The 21,404-nt window shown below is 51.3% G+C and overlaps 5 protein-coding genes across 5 annotated transcripts; 1 reads left to right on the top strand and 4 right to left on the bottom strand.

Moving 5' to 3' along the window:
- Positions 1-405: 405 nt before the first annotated feature.
- LMH87_010601 (uncharacterized protein) lies at positions 406-3,106 on the top strand (the record flags this gene model as incomplete). The annotated part of the gene is made up of 6 exons (XM_056197781.1): positions 406-594; positions 648-719; positions 770-1,463; positions 1,521-2,134; positions 2,188-2,275; positions 2,328-3,106. The coding sequence occupies 6 exons, from the start codon at positions 406-408 to the stop codon at positions 3,104-3,106; spliced, it is 2,436 nt and encodes an 811-aa protein (XP_056054796.1).
- A 2,101-nt stretch (positions 3,107-5,207) lies between these two features.
- On the bottom strand, positions 5,208-7,928 carry LMH87_010600 (uncharacterized protein; the record flags this gene model as incomplete). Its single annotated transcript, XM_056197780.1, has 1 exon — positions 5,208-7,928. The coding sequence occupies one exon, from the start codon at positions 7,926-7,928 to the stop codon at positions 5,208-5,210; it is 2,721 nt and encodes a 906-aa protein (XP_056054795.1).
- A 6,283-nt stretch (positions 7,929-14,211) lies between these two features.
- Positions 14,212-15,207, bottom strand: LMH87_010599 (uncharacterized protein; the record flags this gene model as incomplete). The annotated part of the gene is made up of 2 exons (XM_056197779.1): positions 14,212-14,862; positions 14,938-15,207. The coding sequence occupies 2 exons, from the start codon at positions 15,205-15,207 to the stop codon at positions 14,212-14,214; spliced, it is 921 nt and encodes a 306-aa protein (XP_056054794.1).
- A 2,114-nt stretch (positions 15,208-17,321) lies between these two features.
- LMH87_010598 (uncharacterized protein) lies at positions 17,322-18,821 on the bottom strand (the record flags this gene model as incomplete). The annotated part of the gene is made up of 1 exon (XM_056197778.1): positions 17,322-18,821. One exon carries the CDS (start codon positions 18,819-18,821, stop codon positions 17,322-17,324), a length of 1,500 nt encoding a protein of 499 aa, XP_056054793.1.
- A 98-nt stretch (positions 18,822-18,919) lies between these two features.
- Positions 18,920-19,555, bottom strand: LMH87_010597 (uncharacterized protein; the record flags this gene model as incomplete). Its single annotated transcript, XM_056197777.1, has 3 exons — positions 18,920-18,981; positions 19,035-19,057; positions 19,125-19,555. The coding sequence occupies 3 exons, from the start codon at positions 19,553-19,555 to the stop codon at positions 18,920-18,922; spliced, it is 516 nt and encodes a 171-aa protein (XP_056054792.1).
- Positions 19,556-21,404: the final 1,849 nt, after the last annotated feature.

Below are 21,404 nucleotides of genomic sequence, written 5' to 3'. Positions count from 1 at the left end.
CCCAGCCTCGTACATTGCTCCGGTTAATCACGAAGGGCCTTGAGTAACATCCGAGTCTAAAGTAAATTACCGGCGCAGAGTAGATCCCGAGAGCCCCTTCTCCTTTTCCCCAATTAATTGGCTCGCTTCCACACTTAGGCTGCAGCACTGCGCCTTACAGGGCTGCTGTGATAGCCCCTGGTGAGTCAGTCGTAGCAACGGCTTATCACGATGTGGCTGAGCTCGGCACAGCCCGTGCGAACGGCGCGGTCCTCTATAAAACCGCGCCCCGACAGTATTTTTTTCGGTTCGAAAACTAACTCAAACGGTCTTCAAAGTCTTGCATTTGTAGTCTGGGCTAACGGTTCGTCTTCAACTCACGACGGCTACCGCGTTTGCGATACCATACTCCGTACACCAACAGCGATGGAGTCAGCCATCGGCGTCCTCAATGCCATCAACATTGCATACCCCCTCGCGCTTGTTGTAATCTTTATGGTGGTTCCTTTCATCCAAACCATCGCGTCCTCAAAATCACGACCCACCACACATGCCGTCACAGAGGCGCAGCATTGGCGACTGGGTTGGACATCGCCGTTGCTTGCCCTCACATTTGTATAGGGCTTCGCACATTTCCTACTCGTAACTACATACTGACAGCAACTCAGGTGGCGGAAGCAATCCTCTATCATGTACAAAGCCGTGCCGAGAGAGGCTACTCTCCATCCCCATCCGTGATTGTAAGTTCTTGCTGGCAGCAGCCCGATCATAAAACGCTGACCATGTTCAGCGCTACGTGCTGGGCTCGTCGCTCGCCTGGTCACTCATCAGCATTCTGCTCCTCGAGAGCAAGCAGCCGGCCTGGTCAAAGTACATCATTGCTTGGATGATTGCTGCGAGTTGCGACATTGCGCGACTTGTTACGAGCTACACGCCCAAAAATGCAGTCAGCGGTTGGGACATGGCTCATATTGTGATTCAGCTCTTGCGCGTTATTTTCGCCCTCATGGCAGCAGTGTACGTAGCTGTGGCTTTGAAGCGTACAAGTGCAAAGCAAATTCCAGCCGACGAAGAGACTCAATCGTTGTTAAATGGGCTAGCGACAACCCTGCCGGGTCAGACTTCTGCAGCGTATGGCGCGTCGCGGTATCGAGACAATGAGTCCGACGACGGCAAAGACAGCGATGACGGCAATAGCGACAAAGATGATATAACCAGTGACGACGAGGATATGAATGAAGATGACAAGGAAGAGGAGCGCATCAAGTTGCTATCTCAGAAGCGATTGGAAGAAACAGGCTGGGTGGGCTACCTCAAAGGTTTCATGATCTTCCTGCCTCACCTGATCCCGTACAGAGATCGCTTTACGCAGCTTTGGCTGCTGGTTCTTTTTGGATGCATTGGTGTCGACCGAGTCACAACTTTGTTGATTCCGATTCAGCTTGCCAAGATCGTTGATGCTCTTACAGCATACCAAGGGACCGGTAGATTATCCTGTGTACCTCTACCATTTCCGATCCTCCACTAACCCATTCCCGCAGGCCATATCCCACTGAAGGAGCTCGCGTTCTATTTCGTGCTCAATTTTCCAATCAAACTCGCGACGCAAATAGTCGACAACTGTGCTCGGACGCGCGTCTCCCAGTTCTCCAAGTACCAGCTGAACTCGCTGGCCTTTTCTCACGTCATGAGCCTCTCGATGGACTACCACACGTCGCGAAGCACTGGCAAAGTCATCACCGCAATTGAGCAAGGAACGAATCTTACCTTTCTATTCGATATTGTTCTTGGATTCGGCCCTAGAATGGTCGATCTCGTCATCGCTGCTATTTACATTTCCAACAAATTCGACGCGTCGACTGGTGTGGTGATGCTTATGGCCACACTCATCAATGCATACGTCACCGCCAAGGGCAACAAGTTCACAGCCGCGGTCGAGCGCAAATATGTCAACAGTGACCAGGAAGAGAACAAGGTGCTTTATGATGCCATCAGCAACTGGTACACGGTCGAGATTCACAATCGTCGCAAGTTTGAGCACGAGCGCTACAACAGCGCCGTGATGAAGAGCCTCCTGTCCATCCGACGCTACTCGGATGTTAGTGAAATCGTCTACTCCATGCAGGAACTGGTTCTTGAGCTTGGCTACATGATTGTATGCTACATGATTGCAACTCGAGTCGCCGATGGAAACTCAACCGTCAGCAGCTTCGTCTTCATTACCTCCTACTGGGGCGTCATAAGCTATCCAATGATGGCCCTGGCGCATCAGCTTCACGACACGGCGTCACAGCTCGTCAAGGCCGAATGGCTCTACCAACTCCTACAAACCAAGCCTTCCATCCAAGACAAAGAAGGCGCAAAACCTCTGCAGATTACAAATTGCGAAATTGAATTCAAAGACGTTGCATTCGGCTACGGCCCGGAGCGGCAAATCATTCACGACGTGTCTTTCAAAGTCAAGCCTGGGCAGTCCATTGCCCTTGTCGGCGAGACCGGCAGCGGCAAGTCCACCATTCTCAAGCTTCTCTACCGTTTCTACGACGTAACCGAGGGCAGCATCACCATTGATGGGCAGGATCTGCGCGACGTGACCCTCAACAGCTTACGCGATAGCCTCGGCGCCGTGCCGCAGGACCCGTCTGTGTTTGACCAGACCATCATGGAAAATCTGCTCTATGCGCGTCCCTTTGCAACCGAGCAAGATGTCTTCGAGGCGTGCCGCCTCGCGCGCATCCACGACCAGATTCTCTCATTCCCGGACGGCTATCGCTCCCGCATCGGCGAGCGCGGCGTGCGTCTCAGCGGTGGCGAGCTACAGCGGCTCGCCATTGCGCGCGTGCTCATCCGCCGCCCGCGTATTGTCGTACTCGACGAAGCCACCAGCGCCGTCGACTCGGAGACCGAGGCCAGCGTGCAGCTGGCCATCAAGGCGCTCAGCGAGGGCCGCACCGTATTTACTATCGCGCACCGCCTGTCAACTGTCGTGGCGGCAGACAGAATTCTGGTTGTGCACAAGGGCGCTATTGTCGAGAGCGGCACACATCGTGAGCTGCTTGCGCGGGATGGGCGCTATGCCAACCTGTGGAGGATCCAGACGGCGGCGAACAACCAGGCTCTTTTGTAATCCATGTTCAGCTAAATAAAAGTTTGCTGTTTAAACCTTGATGTAACTTAGCTCACCACTGACACCAGATTTGACACGGCCGTTAATAATCTATGTGTTGCCCTCAGCTACTCACGCTGATTTTGGCACTTGATATATTGCATCTGCGCAAAGGTCCGGCTCACCGAGCATCACAACACCATCTCCGACGTCGGCAGCTACTATGAAACAAGGTCTTGTATACCGCACAGAATTCGAAGACATCGCAGTGTCCCGTAGCATCCGAAGTGAGCTCAAAATGCAACCTGTGTTATATACTTGCGCCACTACACAGCTCTGGCTTCTCAGCTAGCTCTGGTGTCTCAGTATCATTCTTCTCTGCGTCAGTTTGTTTCAGAAGCTTCTGCCCTTTCACGGGGTATTTATTCGACCGCCCCAACTCTATCCGAGGTGCCCGAAGGTCCACGTCATTGCTTGCGGGGGAGAAGGGCGTCGCAGGACCTTGCCTTTGAATCAACAATAATTGCGAGAGCAACTTACGAAACTACTACTTCCTTTAAAGTTACCTGTGTCAAAGTGACCGCGTTTCAAGTTGGGCTGACTTTCGCATTCTAAGCATACTTGTGCACCCAACACATTTCCCGTGTAAGGCGCCCTGCACACGACTCCACAAGTAACTACATGTTCCTGGCACCTCCAGCACGCCCTTTGAGAGGAAAAACGGATCGATCTCATACAGCTGGAATTAGGCCTTATTCTAGGCCTCCGCCGGGCTCGCAAAAAAAAAAAAACCAAAGGCTAGGCTGCTAATTATTAGAAAATAAAAAAATTAAAGGAGAATAAGAAGAATAGAGGAAACAAGATAAGTAAAAGAATAAGAGCGAATAAGAGAGAATAAGAAAAATAGTATAATATGTCGCTACTTCTACTTGAGCGTCGTGCCTTCTTTAGCACCCGGCCGGCCCCTTATTCATTTCGATGTTTGGTGAGCATAGAATTGACTGTCAACAAAAGATTTGCTACAAATCGCCTCGATACTCAGATGCAGAATTGAGAAACTAGCGCAATAGTGCGACAGCTGTATAAGTCAGCCTCACTGTTCTGTGTGGCTGTCTCTGCTACAGACAGAGCTCAGAATCGCAACAGCCTGGCTTTTGTGCTCTGGCAAACCTCATATCGGAGAAACAAACACCTTGGACCTCAATTAACGATGATCACGGAGCGCCGACCCTGAATGCCGTGAGAGTTACCATTCTTTTCTCGATTGAGAAAACTTGCCGTCCCGTTGGTGCCAAGCCAGCTACGCACGACCCTACGCTCCAGAAGAGCAAGCCATCATTCGCCATTTTTCGCTTTCGGGCTATGCGAACCCCTTCAATCGTCTTCTCCCCCCCTATTAGCAAGCAATGCGGGCGGAGAAAAAAACCCGCTACAGTATTCGCCATCTTGCCCGTGGCTTGCACCAAGTCAAGACACATTCCCGCCGATGCAGCTATCTGACATGGGTTGAGTGCTAGGTTGCATTCTTCACCGTTGCCTCCCACCCCACCCCCATATCTCGATCGCTGTTAATGTGAGCTCTGCCGCCTGTGAGCTTGGCTGTCTCACCTATTGCTCTTTTGGGATAGTTCCCACCACGTGGTGATGCAATCCAGTAAGAGGTGCAGGAAGGAAGGAGAAGGAAAAAATGACGAGCTGAGCGAGGGTGAAAATCCCCTTTTGAATCTCGATGGACAACTGCTGTGCCAGGTACGCTAGCTCTCGACCTCAGGAGATGGTCCTGCGACGTTGAGCATCACATCATTGATTGGCAGTTGAAATGATAAATTCAATTCGCTACTAAATATGCTATTAAATATTTTAAGTATATAGTCTTTCTTGTATTTCACTGAAGCGACCAGTCCCAGGTAAACCTGTTGCGAAGCATTCATTTCGCGGACTTGAGAAAACGATTTCGTAAAAAGTCAAAAGTGGGAAAGAACCAGATAAAATAAACGCCATGCCATTTTTGTCCGCAATTCGCCGAGAGATTTGTAAATCAAAGAAAACAGAAACGCCTTAGATATGTTTCGCTGTTTGTCGCTGCCATCCCCAATTGAAGATGGATAAAAGAGTACTCAGCTTAGAAGCTGAAAAGACCGCTGCGCCGCTTGCCAAGTGGATACACAATGAGTGCACTCATGAAAAGACCGACACTGATGGAAATAGCAACCTGAATAACAAGGAAGAGCACATTGAAAGCCGTGCTGTCCATGCTTCCCAGACTGCCCGGTGAGGTATCGATCGTGGTGGTGGTGTTGCCAGTAGCTTCGTTGGCAGAGGTGATACCGGCGAGAAGCGAGCCACCAGCCGCAAGGCCAGACGGAACTTGCACAAAGATGGCTGGCAGCATGGCCGCGGCCGCGAGGCTGTAGCCGACTTTGCGGCGACTCTCCCGCTTTTCCTCGTCAATGGTGTCGCCAGTAGCGGATTCGGTGTCTGAGATGGATCCTGTCCAAGTGTTGGACCTGTTGCTGCGCTTGGAAAAGTAGCGACGCGTGACGTTCTTCCTCCACCAATCGTTAAAGTCAAGCCACAAGGTATCCGCATGTCGGCCAAGGCGCGAGTACAGGTTGGCCAGGATACCGACAGTCAGGGCACCCAGCATGTTGGAGATTTGTCCATTGCCCTTGAAGTAAAGACTGGTGTAGCTATTAACAGCATAACCTGCGACAGCCATGACAAGCATGGCGGGTATCTGCCTCCACTTGGCCTGGTTCACGATGCACAAGCATAGCGTGAAGCAAGGCACAAATAACATGTACCACCCGCGGTGGAGGGGCTCGGAGCAATGTGTCTCGCTGGCGGCATTCGAATCCATCATACCGTAGAGAGTAGCCCCAATTGTGATTCCATATCCGAGGAATAGGGTGTAGATGAGTGCATAAACCATGCGGACACTACCAGCCACAAGGTTGTGGCTCTGCAACTCCAGTGAACTACACAGCACGATATAGCCCGGGAGAATGAGGGCGATACTGCTCTGCGCTAGAGCGGAAAAGCAAAAGAGTTGTCCATTGTTAATAGAGCCGAAGCCTCGGGCAATGAAAGAGGTGATAATGGAGGCTGAAACTTCGAAGACGTGGGCGTATAGCTCGTTACTTGGCGCAAAGACCAACTGAAGAATGCCGACGATGCATCCGAGGATGAACGCACACGGCAAGTCGATGAAACGGCCCTCGAAAGCGAATGGAGCGACACTGGCGGATGCAACGCCGTACATGATAATTCGGAACCAGACGGGGAACTTGGTGTCGCGGTTAATGACCTCATCAAGCTCCTTTGTTGCGTCCTCTACGCCGAGCTTGTCGTGAACAACGTGCTTGTAAATGTTGTGAACATCGCGTAGCTTGCCCAGGTCAATTCCCTGCGGCACACGGACAAGCTTGACTTCGGTTGTGTGCGTGGAGCTGTCATCGAAGGAAATGATCATGCATGACGGCAGATACAGAAACTGGCTTTCGATTTCGAGGACGCGAGCCGACATGGTCATGTACTCTTCGAGTCGATGGGTAGGGGCGCCATACATCATCAGAGCCCGACATAGCTTCATGAGATATCGATGACGGGCAATGATGCCTGCAATGTGAACGGTAATGCGGTGCTGCTCCTTCTTCGGTTTGGCCGACTTTTCCTTCTTAATCTTGTGGTCCCATTGGTCGGATATTTGCCGGGATACAGGGACTGCGAGCATGGAGGACGACTTGAGCAGTTCGGTCAGAGCCAGTGAAGAAGTCGACGACTGCGATTTGTGATAGGAAAACAAGCCACTGGTGGGTCGCGATCGGCTGCTTCCTGCGGTAGATGGGCGCCTCGAGCTAGGTGGTGAGTTGCGAGGCGACATGACGGGAGTTGTTGCGGTAGAGTTGAATTCGGTGCCTGGAGCGCTCGTGTTCTGTCCTCTATCATCTTGATAGAGCTTTAGCAGTGACGATAGGATACCGCCGCGATATTTTGTTGGGCGAGGCACATAGTCTTGGGCATCGGTTGTGATGGGTGTGGAAGTGCCAGAGCTTGTAGACTTATGGTGACGATGGAAGAAGTCAGGCTTGTTGGCTTTCATGGCATGAGACAGCACTAGGGACTCTGCGACATTATGATTGTCTGTGGCTTGTGGTTGAGATGAGTGCGGGGTGCGGTGTCTGATATGGGAAGTGCCAGGAGGAGTCTTGATATCGTCATGACCCAGCCACTCGTCTCCATCACCTGCGTCCTCGAGTAGAGGCTGGAATGCAGCGCTGAGCTCACCCGAGTTGCGCCTAGACACAGGAGTAGAGTACCCTCCCACAGACATGGCCAGCCGATCGGCGCGGTGCCGTGCGTCCGTCATGGAGCGGACCTGACGCTGACTTGCCTTTTGCTCTGCCATGTCTGCTTCCTCGCGTTCCTTGGGGGCGTCGTAGCTAGTGTTGCGACGTAGGACTGGTCTGGGAGGCCGCAGAAGGTTTGGAGTCTGTGCAGCCGTGCCATGGGGGGAGGTGTCGCTGTAGTGAAGACCGGCATCCTTTGGGGTTTGAACATCGGGAGACCGTTGCTGTCCCTCTTCGGAGAGAATTTTGGTCAACGCAATGGTGAGCTCAAGAGCGTCTGGCTCTCCAGTCTGTGGCATCCCTCGCACGGAAGGCGTGGAAAGATTAGAGATCTCATCACGAGGTGACGCGGCAGCGTCCTTGGAGGAAGAAGCACCAAGGCTGTCGCTGGCGGAATGCCAGCCGACACGCTTCTTACCCTTGCGGCCAGAAGAGAGGCCATCATCAGGAGCTGGCAGGCGGCTGTTACCATCATTAAACGGTGGTGTCGCCATGATCGTTGACGCTAGTGTTGGTGATTCTTGCAGCTAAGACAAGGTTTCACCCTCTGGCAAGAAAGAGTTAAAGAGAGCCAGAAGGTGACACGATGAAGAGGAAGGGAGCAGAGTCCCGACCATAGCTAGAAAGCTTAGCTAAAGACAAGAAAATCGGGTCGCAAAGAAGTGTCCGGAGCAGGATCGAGAAAGCATAACACTGGCGGGCGGCCGTGTCGCAGAGTCGCAGAGCGGTGGGGTCTCTGGGACCAAGAGCATGCCATGACGAGCCCATGGCGAGCTAGGGACCCAAAAAGTTTTCTCGTCTCCTCTGCCAAACGACGACCAGTACACTGCCTCGCCGGTTCCATCTTTTCCGCAGGTTTTGCCATTATCGGTTGTGCCTGGTGCTTGTGGGTTCAACCAAAGCCTAATAAATGGCGTATCCGGAGCAGCAACCAAAGGTGGTGTCTACTGGCGGCCCAATTGGACGAGGGGGCGAGTCGTTGATAGCGGAATAGTGGGCTTCAACTCTGGTTTTTTTTTCGTCTGCTTGTTTTCCGCGAACGTGGTGGTCACTTCAATCGCGGCACCCGGCCGGACGACTCCACCACGCCGCCCGTCACGGTGGACTAAACCCGCAACATCCGGCCTTGCGCGAGATAGAGGAGTCTAAAGAGCGGATATGTGTAGCATCATGTCCACTACGAGGACCCGGGAGGCTTTCTCGGTGGCGAAATGACCCTTCCTTGCTGATGGCAACGGTTGGCAGATGAGCTCCTCTCCCACAGCCCCTCATCCTGTCCTGTTTGCATATCTGTGCTGAGGCGCTGCAAACGCTTTCCTGGGAGCCGGGTCAGAATATTATCACAGGGTAAATTTTCATCGTTACTGACGGGTCGGACACACGCTGCGCAAAGGCCGCTTGGCGCCCTCGGGAAAAATTCAAATGCCAGTGCTGTTGGTGAGTTGCCACTCTGACTGGCGCCCAGCCACTGGGAGGCGTCCGCCTAGGCAAGCTTCAGTGCCAGCCAGAGACACGTGATTGAGACACTCCCAAACACTGCGCCGCCCGTCAAAATGGTGTCTCACCAACTACAAGCCAAATGACAAGTCGAAAGTCTAGAACTTGAGTTTTGGCCTCAGGGTTGCAGCAATAGTCGTCATTATTATCGCTTCTCTAGCAAGTTGGAGTTGACGTGGTCTGCCATCAGCTTGGCACCAACGCATGTAGAACGTGTTGCCTGGGACTCGGCAGTCCATGGGTGACAAGTCACGACGCGCTTTTTATTTTTATTCATTAGTGATTATTTCTAGCCCCCTGTTCTGTGATTCATTGAATCTGGGTAGCGTCAAAATAGCTTTCAATGGTGGGTGGCACTCACCACCTTGCCGGTGCGTCGCGGTAGCTTAGTTATAACACCTGCTTTTACGGGCGCCGATGATGTTCCAGATGTACCTAGTATCAATGCAACACGATAACAGTATGCGTTGCAAAACAACAGCACGGCGATTGGTCCTTTACTCAGCGGGTACCCCGACGGCAGCTGGTGCCTACTGGTACAAACGCGGCGCCGTCGGTGGCGGCTCAAAACTCATTTTGAAATAGACTGCGGAAACAAAACAGCATGAAAATCTTGCTGTTTAATCTTGGCCCGTGGGACGACTGCCAGCTCTGCCCTACATTCAATCTCGGGCCCTAACTATCCTCTATACCCCTGCCCTGGTCTCGATATGTTGCGGCGGAGACGGATAATAGATGCCAGCTTGCCAGCCAGCTCATCAGATATCGTGACTGCAACATCTCTAGCGGGGTTGAGGAGCACTCACTCGGCCGTCTCCAATGCACGCCGGACTCATCGGTGTCCCTGACACCGATTGGCTGAGCCACCACGACCCTAATGCACAGCAGCGCAACATATGCTACGTGATTGGGCGCATATCCAGCCCTTAAAACTGGATACGTGCCGGGATTCCGTCGTGGATTTTGCTGAAGGACCGAATGCAACTTTGCAAGCAATCGTGATTTGCTGTCCTGGCTGGCTACTGAGTACTTCCAATTCAAGATTGGCTCTTTGACGAGAGAAGCACCGACAATCGCATCTCTCAAAAGCAATTCGTCAAAATGCTAAATTCTCTCGAGAAGCGGTCAAAGATTAATATGAAAAAACCTCAAAAGACTTTCATATATTCCTCCCAAGTTTTCTCGATTCTCGAGTCCCTCACCAGGGACCCGTCTTGTTATCGGATTGATGGGGCCGGAAGCTCGGTATACCCTTTTAGGTATTCGCGAGAAAAAGCCAATTTATTTTTGGTACCACTTTGCGGCTCCTCCAACCTACACACCCCTGTTCAGACCACGTTTTTTTATTTTTCTTATTCGTCTCGGTATTGCCTTTTTCTCTTGTTCGCGCAGGCCAGTCGTAAAGTTCCTTGCTTTACGCTTGACACGACCCCCTTCCGGCAATAAAGCCAGGCACGCTACGGCTCCCGGGCCGTAAGGACAGCCAATGTTTGACCCGCATGTCTTGAATTGACGTTTGGTGCTGCCATGAAAACAAGGAAATGGACAGTCAGTCAACACGTTTTGCCGGAGCTTCATCCAGTGACTCAGCTTATGCATGAGCTGGCTGCGCGCTCGTGTTTTGGACTTCAAGCATTAAAGTCGCATTGGATACATCAACACGACAGACTGTAGTCACTGCAACACACAGCGATCCATTCACCGTCATGGATCCAATCGCTTTTTGCAATTCGTTTCAAGCTCAGCCTGGTCCTGTACACGTCAGCTCGCAGCAAGCAACTGGGAAATGCGGGTAGCTAATCAAATCGTGCATTGTGGGAACGGATCTGTGTTGCATAAAGTCTAAAATGTCACCCGACGCCACCCGAGCGAAAGCCGGCAGTAAAAGCTTCTGGTGTAACAGAGCTGTCCAAGTTTCGTTTCTAGTGTAACTAAAGCTGCCGGAGCTTGTTCTTCTTCCCCCTTTACGGTTAGAGTCCAACAGAAGGGGACCCAGTAAATCTATTGAGCCTCAACACCGCTGATCTATCTAGATGTGGACGAGATGGTGGCATGGGCACATCTCCACAGCCTCGGCAACTTGTGCCGCTCCCTGGCTCCCATTATCGCACATGTGTGGCTAGGACACCTCCATTGTACATGCAATATTTCCCCTTTATCCATTGTTCTAGAGACAGTGACTTGCTTGCTTGCCTCCTATCTTGATCACCATCCCAGACCATGCACTGTCTACGGAGTAGTAGCGTAGCTCCCTCGTCGGTACTGGTCGCACACAGGTCGATCAAACAATTCGCCGAAAGAAAAACAAACGGGAGCGGTATGTTACCATACATATTAGACGAATCACATATCTAGAAATACTATACGAGCCGTGCAGCTCTGCAGACGCTGGCCTCTACACTTGCACCATCGATCTACACATGCCAGCTGACGACCGAGCGGTAAACCGGGTCGGCCATCCTAACGAGACGCCCTTTCATCGTTTGGTCGCAGTCACGCCTGAAATCATGGTGACAAACTTTCTTCTGTCCACAGTTTCTCCTTTTTTTTTATGCTGCTTTGCTGTCTCTTTCAGCCGGGCTTAGGCCCAGTTCCAGAGCATGGTCATGGATCATGCAAAATTAAGGGATCCAGACAACAGAGTATCCCGACGCTCGAAGATCACACTGCCCGCCCCAATATCTTTACTTGTAGCTGTTTGAGCCAGGAATGATTCATCTTATTTGGACACCTGTATTTCTTGGCTTTTCTTGGCAATCGATTTCTCAGAACTTTCCTTTATGCCGTTGGGAATTCCTCACCAGACTCTTACACTGGTTCAGCCAATTCAGACACTACCTAGACATAACAAGATATGCAGTACAAATTAATTCATTCAGCTTCTAGTCTTTTTAGCATTCACAAGAATTAGTCATAGAGTTTCGACGCAGTGTATGCAGACTGGGCAACAGCCTTTTCCATGATGGAGCGTGGAATCGTCTGGCCACCCCATCTTATCGCCAAAATCACTGCATCGCCATCACTTTTCTCTTCCAGTATAACCAGACTCTCATTGTCCTTTTCAGAAGCTTCTGTAAGTGATCTGTCTCCCATAAAAAGCTTCGGCCTAGCCTGCGAGTACCCGCTAACGAGCGCTGTGCCCACGTCCGCCGCAGTGACTTGCGCGCCGTTCGGCGTCGGCGCGCGCCTTCTGCATCTTGCGCGGGTTCAAAGCACACACCAGATCCCAGAAGACAATTTTCGGCACCTCATATTCCGCGTTGGTGTACATATCCCGAATGACCTCGAATGACTACTGCCGCTGAGCGGATCGGCTTTGCGCCTCATCTAACTGCATGTCGCAAAGACAATCACGCGCTTCACCATGTCCGGCGGGGCAACCTCCTTCTTCACGGCCTCGTTTAGTATAAATTCACGAAAGGCGGCAACATAATCGGTATCGTTCCAATCCGCCAGAATCATGTCCTTCAGCCAGTCCCTGGCGGTTCTCGCAAGCTGAGCCGCACCGCCATGGGCCTTGCCGAAAAGGTGATGACGTTGCCGCGAAACGTAGTTTGGCAATTTCGGCAAAAGTTATAGACAGAGAGATGGCTACATACAAGGCGCTTCTTTCATCTCGGGATACAGATGACTTCATGCTCCTGGAAACGTCGCACACAGTGAGGCACGACTCGAGGCTACCAGACTGTTTCATGGCTGAACAATGGTATTCCACTGGCCCTCGAAAAACCTTCTCATTCATGCGGCCCATCTGGCGTCGCAGGGTTGCCTCGGAATACATATATTTCATCATTGATTTAGAGAGTTCGCCTATACCTTCAACAAGTGTTTCCTCATTTGGCGTAGAAGAGCAGTGGGCAACAGCGCGGCCCCCGAAATGGTTGCTTTCCCAACCGCGATGTTGACAGGATAGTTATAAAAGCGATTGGCTTTATTTTAGAAAAAGTCTTACTTATGCAGATTTATGGCGAATGATGAAGCCTTGACATTTTTTATTGTGCCGTGCGTCTCAGCTGTCGTCTACCTCTCCAATACCCATGTTATGAGAGCTTTTGCTCTAATAAATGTACCGAGCGTGAAAGATGGTCTGCAGAGCAGTGACAGAACCAGCCGCCCAAACTTTCCCTAGGTGCTCTAGAAGGTGCGAGGTGGCGTTGTCTTTCATAACGTGGAACAAATCAACAACATGGTCTAGGGTAGTGATACTTGTCAGCTCGCCATTTCTTATGACTGTTGTATTTCTTTGTGAGTTTTCCATAAGTCTTCTTAAATCGAAATGGATTTCTTTCCTCGTGCTTTCTGTCTCCTACGGAGTTTTATTAACGTGCTTTACTCGATCTCGTAGGAGCTGCAATTGACTGCGACGTTGTCAGAAGCAACCATGAATGGGCCGCAGCTTGTGCTTTCGCCACCGTTGCAGCCCATGCTCTTGTTAACTTCTTGGTCCCCCGGATTATTGGTCCACCGGATTGGAAATCTTGTGCAATTTAGAGGCGATAAATTTGTGAAAATCTTGCTGCGACACTGTGAGGGCCTCAGGCTGAGGCATGAGTACGGGGCGAGTGCTCTTAAGATACCAGGGTGTTTCAGTCTATCGTACCAAGCATGCAAAATTATGCCAAAAATTTAGCAGTTCTTGGGGAGTTTTCTTTCTTTTTAGACAAAGAAAGGTTATCTGTTGGGCGTATGGGCCAACAGCGCAAAGTTTACTTTGCTGGCTTCCAAGCCAGCCTCCTTTTGCAAGCCGTGTTTTACAGACGACTGAGCCTTTGCTATAAACTTCTGCACCACTCCGTTTGCCGCCAATCTAAAGTAGAGAGTTCAGTAACCCAAGTACTGTTGCATCTTTCTGTGACTCCCATAGTCGGACAACTAGCAGACTGACGATCGCATGCAGGGACTAGAGTTCGACGGCTGCCGGGCGCCTCCCGCATCGTGGTTGCGTCCAGACTCAACGGTCGCACAGTTTTCACAAATTCTAAGAATTCTGAAGAAAGATGGGATGAAATTTTATTATTTGACATGTGCAAGTGTGGCTGCATGGCTACCAATGAGACACGGCCAAGGCTTGCGTGGGGTTCAAGATAAGCATGCGCAGGGCCGATCGACGCGACTCGCGATAAGGCATGCACGGCGATACAGAAAGTGGCACCAGACTACCTTGATAAGAAAATGGGATGCGGGTATATATTAAAGTAAGAGATCACCAGATAACGCAAATTTGAGTATCCTCGTCATCATCGCCATGCTTGCCCATTCAGCTTTCAACGTCTGCATGGCCTATAAGCGTCTGCTAAGCGTCTCGAGCAGCTGGGCTTCCTCCTGCGTCAGAAACATGTCGTGCGGCACCAATACATCGCCGGGGCGAATGATGACTTCGTTACTGTCATGCTTGCGATGCGAAACCTCGAGAGCCCCAACCGCGGGCGCTGTGTCATTCGCCGTTTCGGGCACTGGCCTGGATTCGTTAGTGGTCGCCGCGCTGGCGGGCACGCTCTCGAGGTCGTCCTCCTTGGACCGATGCAGGATGGGCTTCTTGGCGTGCAGCGACTCGGGGGTCCACCAGTAGACGGGGTAGCGGCGCTCAATATTGTTGATGATGAGAGCGACGCTCATCATGAGGCCACAGCCAAGGATCATGACGGGAATGAGGAACCAACCAATGGCGAGGAGGCGGTTGTCGACGACGGCAAGAAGGGCGGTGGCGCCGGCGGGCGGGTGGACTGTCTTGGTGAGGGCCATGAGGGAGGTGGTGGCGGCGCAGGCTAGAGCGCCGCCGAGGTACTGAATGCCGTCGAAGTTGTCGCTGAGGAGAAACAGCTTGGCAACAGAGACGCCAATGACGGCCGCCAGCACCTGGCCGAAGAACGTATTGCGAGGCTGCGCGAGCGGAGACTCTATGGCGTAGAATTCGAGGACAGCGGTGGCGCCCTGGTGACGTTGGTTAGCGGATATGCGGACGGCCGAGGGGCGAGGACCCGGGACGAGAATGCCCCAACGACTTACAAAAGATCCAACAATGGCTGGCACATGGTGGCTCTCAAAGGCAGGAACGTGCTTGGAGACGACCTGGATAATGGTGATGGCGCAAAAGATGCCGATAAATGCCCAAAATGTGGGCATCAGGTTACCCGTGTTGACGGGCTTGGTCTTGCGATAGCCCAGGAAATAGGCGACGGGATACGGTATATGATTCCATGGCGGCGAGGGGACAATGGGATTGAGGAAGCGATCAATGTCAAAGTTCCACGCGTGATGGGAAGTCGGTCGAGGCATGGTGACGGCGCCGCAAGATGGGGCACTCTGGGGAGGGCAGCAGAGGTCGAGTATGCGGATGGTGGGGAGTCACTGCAGAGCCTCTGGGATAGCACCGCAGCTTGACGGACTCGAGGCCTTTATGAAGCAAATTGCAGATGGGACGAAGATTCTGTATTGCTGCCTCCGGATCAAACAAGGGCGCAAGCACGACAAACGGGAGGGACGATGCTGGACCTTGGCCACGAGACCCACGTCTCCGAACGCCGGGCGAGCGGGCTAGAGGAACTAATTACCAACTGACCGATTAATAACTACCTACTGGTAACTAGTTCACTGACGCAACCATTTCCGCGGCAGGCTTGGCCGTGATGCACAGAAGCGTTGGACGAGACAAACAAAGCACAAAGGAGAAGCCCTCTCTAATCCTGGAAAGACATGGACGGGCCGCAAGGGAAGGGCTTCACATTGGGCCTGCTGCACATTGTCGTGTGCTTGTCGGCGATGCTTCGGGGTCGAGGCGAGGCCCGGAAAGCCAGCCGGAAATGCTGGCACTAAGAGCGGCCTGGGGTGGGTTACAGGGGCCAATTCGGCCAACCAGGCGCTGTAAAACCGCCATCGCCCACTCAAGCCCACTGTAATGCAACGGCAAGGCCGCTGTAAATTCCGACGTGATTTTCTATTTTTCCTGGTTGCCTTACCTAGCAGTCATCTCGTCTCCGATCGGACGGATAAAGACAATGTGAACGTCTGATGTTGATTTGAAATGTCTTGGCTCTGCTTGTCCAAGCAAGCATGCACAACGGGACATTTGTGATTGTGGCGTGGTAGCGGGTATTTGCGCGATGGTGTAGGACAGCTGGGTCTTGCAAGCGCGCCCGTCACACCCATTGCGTACCTAACGACTGGGCTGCTCTAAATACTCGACTGACGTACGGCGCTCGATTATACACGGCTCCCGTGGTGGTGTATTTTGCCTGCCGGATTCCTTGACTATTTGGTGCCAGCTTGTGGAAACGCCATGAGTCACTGTGGCACTCGTGTGCCAATACGTCTCTGTTCTTGGACACATATAGCTGCTTATATCGCCTGGAGCTGAATGGTAAAAATCTCTCTGAATTAATCTGCAATCTTGGCAGTTGAAAGGCAGATACCGTTTAGTGTGACATAGTCGCTAAAACTGAACAGGGGACTCGATTACACTCTAAATTTAGAGAATAACTTGATCATCGCCTTATTCTCAAAACTACTTCTTATAATAACCATTTACTTCTTCTCAAAACTACTTCTTATAATAACCATTTACTTCTTCTCAAGAATCGCTTTAGAATAATCTACTTTGGCCTTCTTAGCTGCTTTGCCTAAATCTCTCTTTAACGCCTCTAAACCTGGAGAAGAACCCACGGGTGACCTTCCCACCTTGTGCCTCTAGTACATATCTTTCGCATAAGACGCTGACCTTGTTCCAATACTGTTGCTCGGCCTCATCCACATCGGATATTGAGTCCATCAGCAGCTTGTTTTGCTGAATCTGGCTCGCAAGCTGCTCCTGCCGATTCAGCTCTTTGCCTTTTATTCGAGACTCATGTTCATATTTACACGTTCCCTGTTCGAGCAGGAAACGAACCAGCAGCAATCGAGTATCCCAGGAAATTTGGTCAACATATGGCCCGGCAAGGTCTGCAATATCGGGTCTGCAGAGTGAACGAAATCCCAACACTGCGCATTCTAGTATTGGCAGCGTTGACGTATCCGGCTTCCTCAACAGCTTCGAATCTCGGGATATCTTGGCGCGGACGTAGGGAAGCACAGCGAACTGAGCAGCCAATCCGAGAAAATTGTTGTTTAGATGTTCTGGCGTCACTGTGTACTGCGTCGTTGCCCAGTGTGGAAGATTCTTCTTGTCCGGTACCCGCAGTGAAGCACAGCCAGTATTGCGATACAGAGAGAGACTAGCATCAAGAGTCGAAAACTTGGACATCTCAACGTCAAATACATCCAATATCTTCAGGAGTAACGGAGAGTTAGAGGGAACATCGCCAACTTTCCCCGCATGGTGAAGACAAATACAAGCCTCTGTCCAGAATCTGGTTACAAAGCTCATGCCGACCTGCTCCATGGTTCTGCTGGATATTTCAACAGTAATAGCCGTAAGCAAGGGCTAGGTGAGGATCAAATTCCAGACCGGTCGTGGAACAGATCTCGTCCCACTTTGACACTGTCCAATCTCGAACGCTGCGATGCAGGAAATCCACGTTGCCGTCGTTCGATATCTCTAGCAGTCCACGAGTCCTGCTATTTAGTCTTCTTGCAAGGGTTTGAGTGATGTGAATGCGTGATGCGTCGGCTATTCTTGAGCCGACTTGTGCTAGTGCATCGTTGGTCCCCATATCAGCTAGGTAAAGAGTAGCGACGTCCAGCAGGGTCGTGGAGCAGCGGTGTATCTGGAAGAGCCTGGAGGAATGGGCTCTATGATCTGGCCTGATTCTGGCCCAAATGCTGGAATACAAGTCCGACAGGTCGGTTGGTAAGGTGTCTAGGAGACGACGCAGGTCGGTCAAACTGTCGCCCTCTGTCAGCCCTTCGCACAAGGCCCGAACAACAACAGATACCCAGAGGAAGACACCTGTTGCCTTTTCGACAACGCCGGTGACTAGCCCTTCAGCCTCAATGGGGTTTGCTTGGACCAGCTCCCAAAACCCCCTTGTGCGGTTGAGCTTCCCCTGGGCAAACCTTCTTACATCTGTGGCAGTGAAATGCTCCATCTTTAAGCCCGGATTTTCTTGGAATGCGCCCACGAATTTGTTTTCCGGGCGACTGCTGACGAGAATCTTAACTCTACTGCGGCTCTGAAATAATTCGACAAACTTGATGAGGTCTTGGTACTGGCCATCAAATTCGTCAAGACCGTCGATGAACAGCGACAGATTGAACTGGTCACCAATCAATGCCGTCGTAGCCTGAAAGCATTCGTTGAGTTCTTCCCATGTCCATTCTGGTGCGTCTTGAAGGAAACCGACGCCAAACAATCTGAGGAAAGCCCATCGACGAGGACATACTTTTCTGCATATAGTAGGCATTTGCTCTATGCACTGTACTAGCAGAGATCTAAGCAGCCCTGTCTGCGACTTTTGTAGCTGTGACGCTGCGGCGTTCCAGAAGTAGAATGATGCTAGGATCAACGGCCGCTGTGAAGACCATTTGAGAAGGTGCTGGCGCGTTCTTGCGTCTTTCGTAACAAACTTCATAAGGGTCGATTTACCCGCGCCAGGTTTTCCAGTAATCCAGTATGGCTCCTTGGCGTCGCCCTTTAGCCATGGCACAAAACCGACCCGAGGCTCAGAGCCAGGCTCTGCTTCGCGCCGCCCATCATAGATCCACTGGAAAGCCTCCGTGTATGCTTCAGGTATAAAAACTTCTCGGTTATTCCTACCCGGGAAATGAAGACTGGAGGTAATGGCCGCTTCATGAACACCTGGTTCATACCCCGGGGTCTGAGAGCTCAGGCGAGACAAGTATCGACGGTCTGAGGCAGTGGCTTGACCGATTGATCCTGGAAAAGAATGTACTTTACGGGTTACGTTTGACTCAAATAGCATAGCGTCAGAAGACCAGATGTAGTCGAAGATTCCCATGCGGCTGGGATCCCCTTCGGCGTAAGAATCGCTCACAAATGGAACGAAGGAGTTGCGGAACACAGAAGAACTCTTTTCAATGCGCCCGATAGTTGCGCTCATTTCGTTCTGCTTGTCGGAAAGACGCTCCAGCGCTTCCATGTTTCCTGCTGATCGCTCTCTGCCCATCTTCCGGTCAGCATTTACCTCTCGCGGTAGAGTATTGATCCTTACCAAAGTACTCCCAGCATTGCTGACTTCATGCGCGATCTGAGATCCAACAGGCTCGCCCGCCACCGCTTTGCATCAAATGATGTTACATACCTGATGGCAGCGGGGAATGTATTGACGAGTCTGCGGAGGTTTCCACGATTGCCTTCATCTCTGTGCGAAAAGGAAATTGGGCCATCGGTTCGGCCAAAGGTAAAAGGATTGACAGAGCCCTCTTTGCGCACTTTGTGAATGGCAGCATCAAGCTGCTTAGCAGCCTCTTCGCACTGCTCACAGATGGTGCGTAGTGTGGAGTGAGGACCGCCAATGTCGTCAGTCTTAGTGCGAGATAAGGACATTGCCTCAGTGCGGACACATCGGGCAAGCTGGGAGAGGTCGGAAGCAATGGTGATTAGGTAAACTTCCTCTTCTGTATGGCCTGATGCCGAGCGGTAGAGCTGACCGGTCGACGAGATGAGTCGGACGCCAAAGTCGACGAACTGGACGACCGCTGCAGCAACCCCAAGGGCGCTAACGGGATCCATGACTCAGTCAAACAGATCTGTATGTCCTCAAAGCCGGTGACGCGCTGATGGTAAGCTTTCTCTCAGCTCAAAGAGATTGAGGATGACACTGAGCTTTATCAGGGGCCAAGATGTGGCGCGAGCTATACCCAGGCGGTCGTGTCTGCCTTGCAGAGGCTGTGATGTTATGACTAATCAGCGTGCTGTTTGTGCAGCTTTTGGGACAGAATATGAACAATTATCGTGGTATTTCGTAGGGACAGGAGTTTACAGAGCCACAAGCACCTATATCAGTAGCATTTCCGGAGAACTGAGCTCACCCAAGAGAAATTTAGCTAGCCAAGCTTATAGATTGGGGCATGTATAGATACCCGTGCCACGCCCCACAGCGCATTTGTCTAGGCTCGTGTTTCATTTGCAACAATGGTTGTATAACGATGGTGCTATCATCATCTGCATCATTGCATGTGCCACGCCGCCCACGGCACATTTATATACGTAACGTTATGTCTTCTTTCTCGCCCAAGATGTTCTAGTTGTAATTACATATTTTCGCTAAATACTTGAAGCAAAGATGCAATTCTTTTATGAGCGCATTATCGCGAAAACTGCTCAGGGATAGAGATGAATAGCTGGAAATAGGACAGTGTGTTCATATCAAGACGAATGCAATTTGATATGGCTTGGGCGACGGAGATGCGACATGCTGGTGAGCGAGCAGGTACCCGTAATTAGGGGGTGACAGCGCGGAAGCCTGTCTGGGGTATAATCCCATGGTAACAAAGCAATGCTGGAGAGTTGGGACTATTGCGTCAAGTGTGCATTCACGCAAATTGAAAATAGAACAAGGCCGGTTTATGGTGTAGGAATCATCACTTTGAATATGCGTAAAGGTGCCTTCAAATTACCAATTTAGCAACGTAGTTCTCCACGCAAGAACTCGGCAGACCATCGCGAGGCGGCTTTTCCAATAAGTTGCTGTAAATTTTGTGCGGGCTAATTTGCAGACAGCTCGTACAGGGCGAACCCCGAATTTGATGGCAGCCCGCCAATGATAACTACAATTCCATGGCGTGGTGTAGAGTAATGAATTCGTCTTCTTCTCACGTAGCGCACGCCACGTTTTAGTCTACGGAGTACAACAACAACAACAACAACAGTGCATCTGCATAAGCGAGTCTCAGAAACGGGGATACGCGCATTGGAAGCGGAGGAGCTGAAAAAGTCAATATAGCTGCCTGCACCTCATATTGCATCTTCAGCTGCCAGCGTCCAGCCACTTATAATACATTTGAATATCCGTGAGCTGGAGCAGCACGCCTTTACAGGCTGTCGAGGCATGCCCGCTACACGTACGTACGTAGCGACTTCATGACTGCTAACGTTATCCGTAGAGATGAAAATATGGCATGCGCAGGCTGGAATTATGCTGCGCCGACTGACCCAGGTAAATAGCGCAAGAACCGGACAAATTTGCCCGACGCCTTCAGGATGCATGTCTCATGTATCAAAGTCTTACAAAACAGACATTTTGGGCAGCATTCGGCAGAGCTAACAACGGTCCTAGCCAGCCTCTATCACATTTTACCAGTAAGGGCGCATATGCGATTACGCCACTGCAGCATGGAGTCCTTATTTACGCGGTAGTCAATAATGGGTGATGATTCGTCTGTTGCAAGCGCTAGAATATCATCTAGCGATGGGACCGCGATCGCAACTACACTCCTGCGCATAGCTTGTGTCCGACATATAAACCCTATTAGCACGAACTTGAGCTAAAATTGGTCGTATTATCTTGGGAAGGGAACGTTGACCCTCTTTGCCACATAAAACTACGTGTCACTTAAACCGTTCAGATGGATGAAACCGT

This window comes from Akanthomyces muscarius, chromosome 5 (genome assembly GCF_028009165.1).
Source record: "Akanthomyces muscarius strain Ve6 chromosome 5, whole genome shotgun sequence".
NCBI classification, from domain to species: Eukaryota; Fungi; Ascomycota; class Sordariomycetes; order Hypocreales; family Cordycipitaceae; genus Akanthomyces; species Akanthomyces muscarius.
The sequence above is the reverse complement of the archived record's forward strand: the minus strand, read 5'-3'. Positions and strand labels throughout refer to the sequence as shown.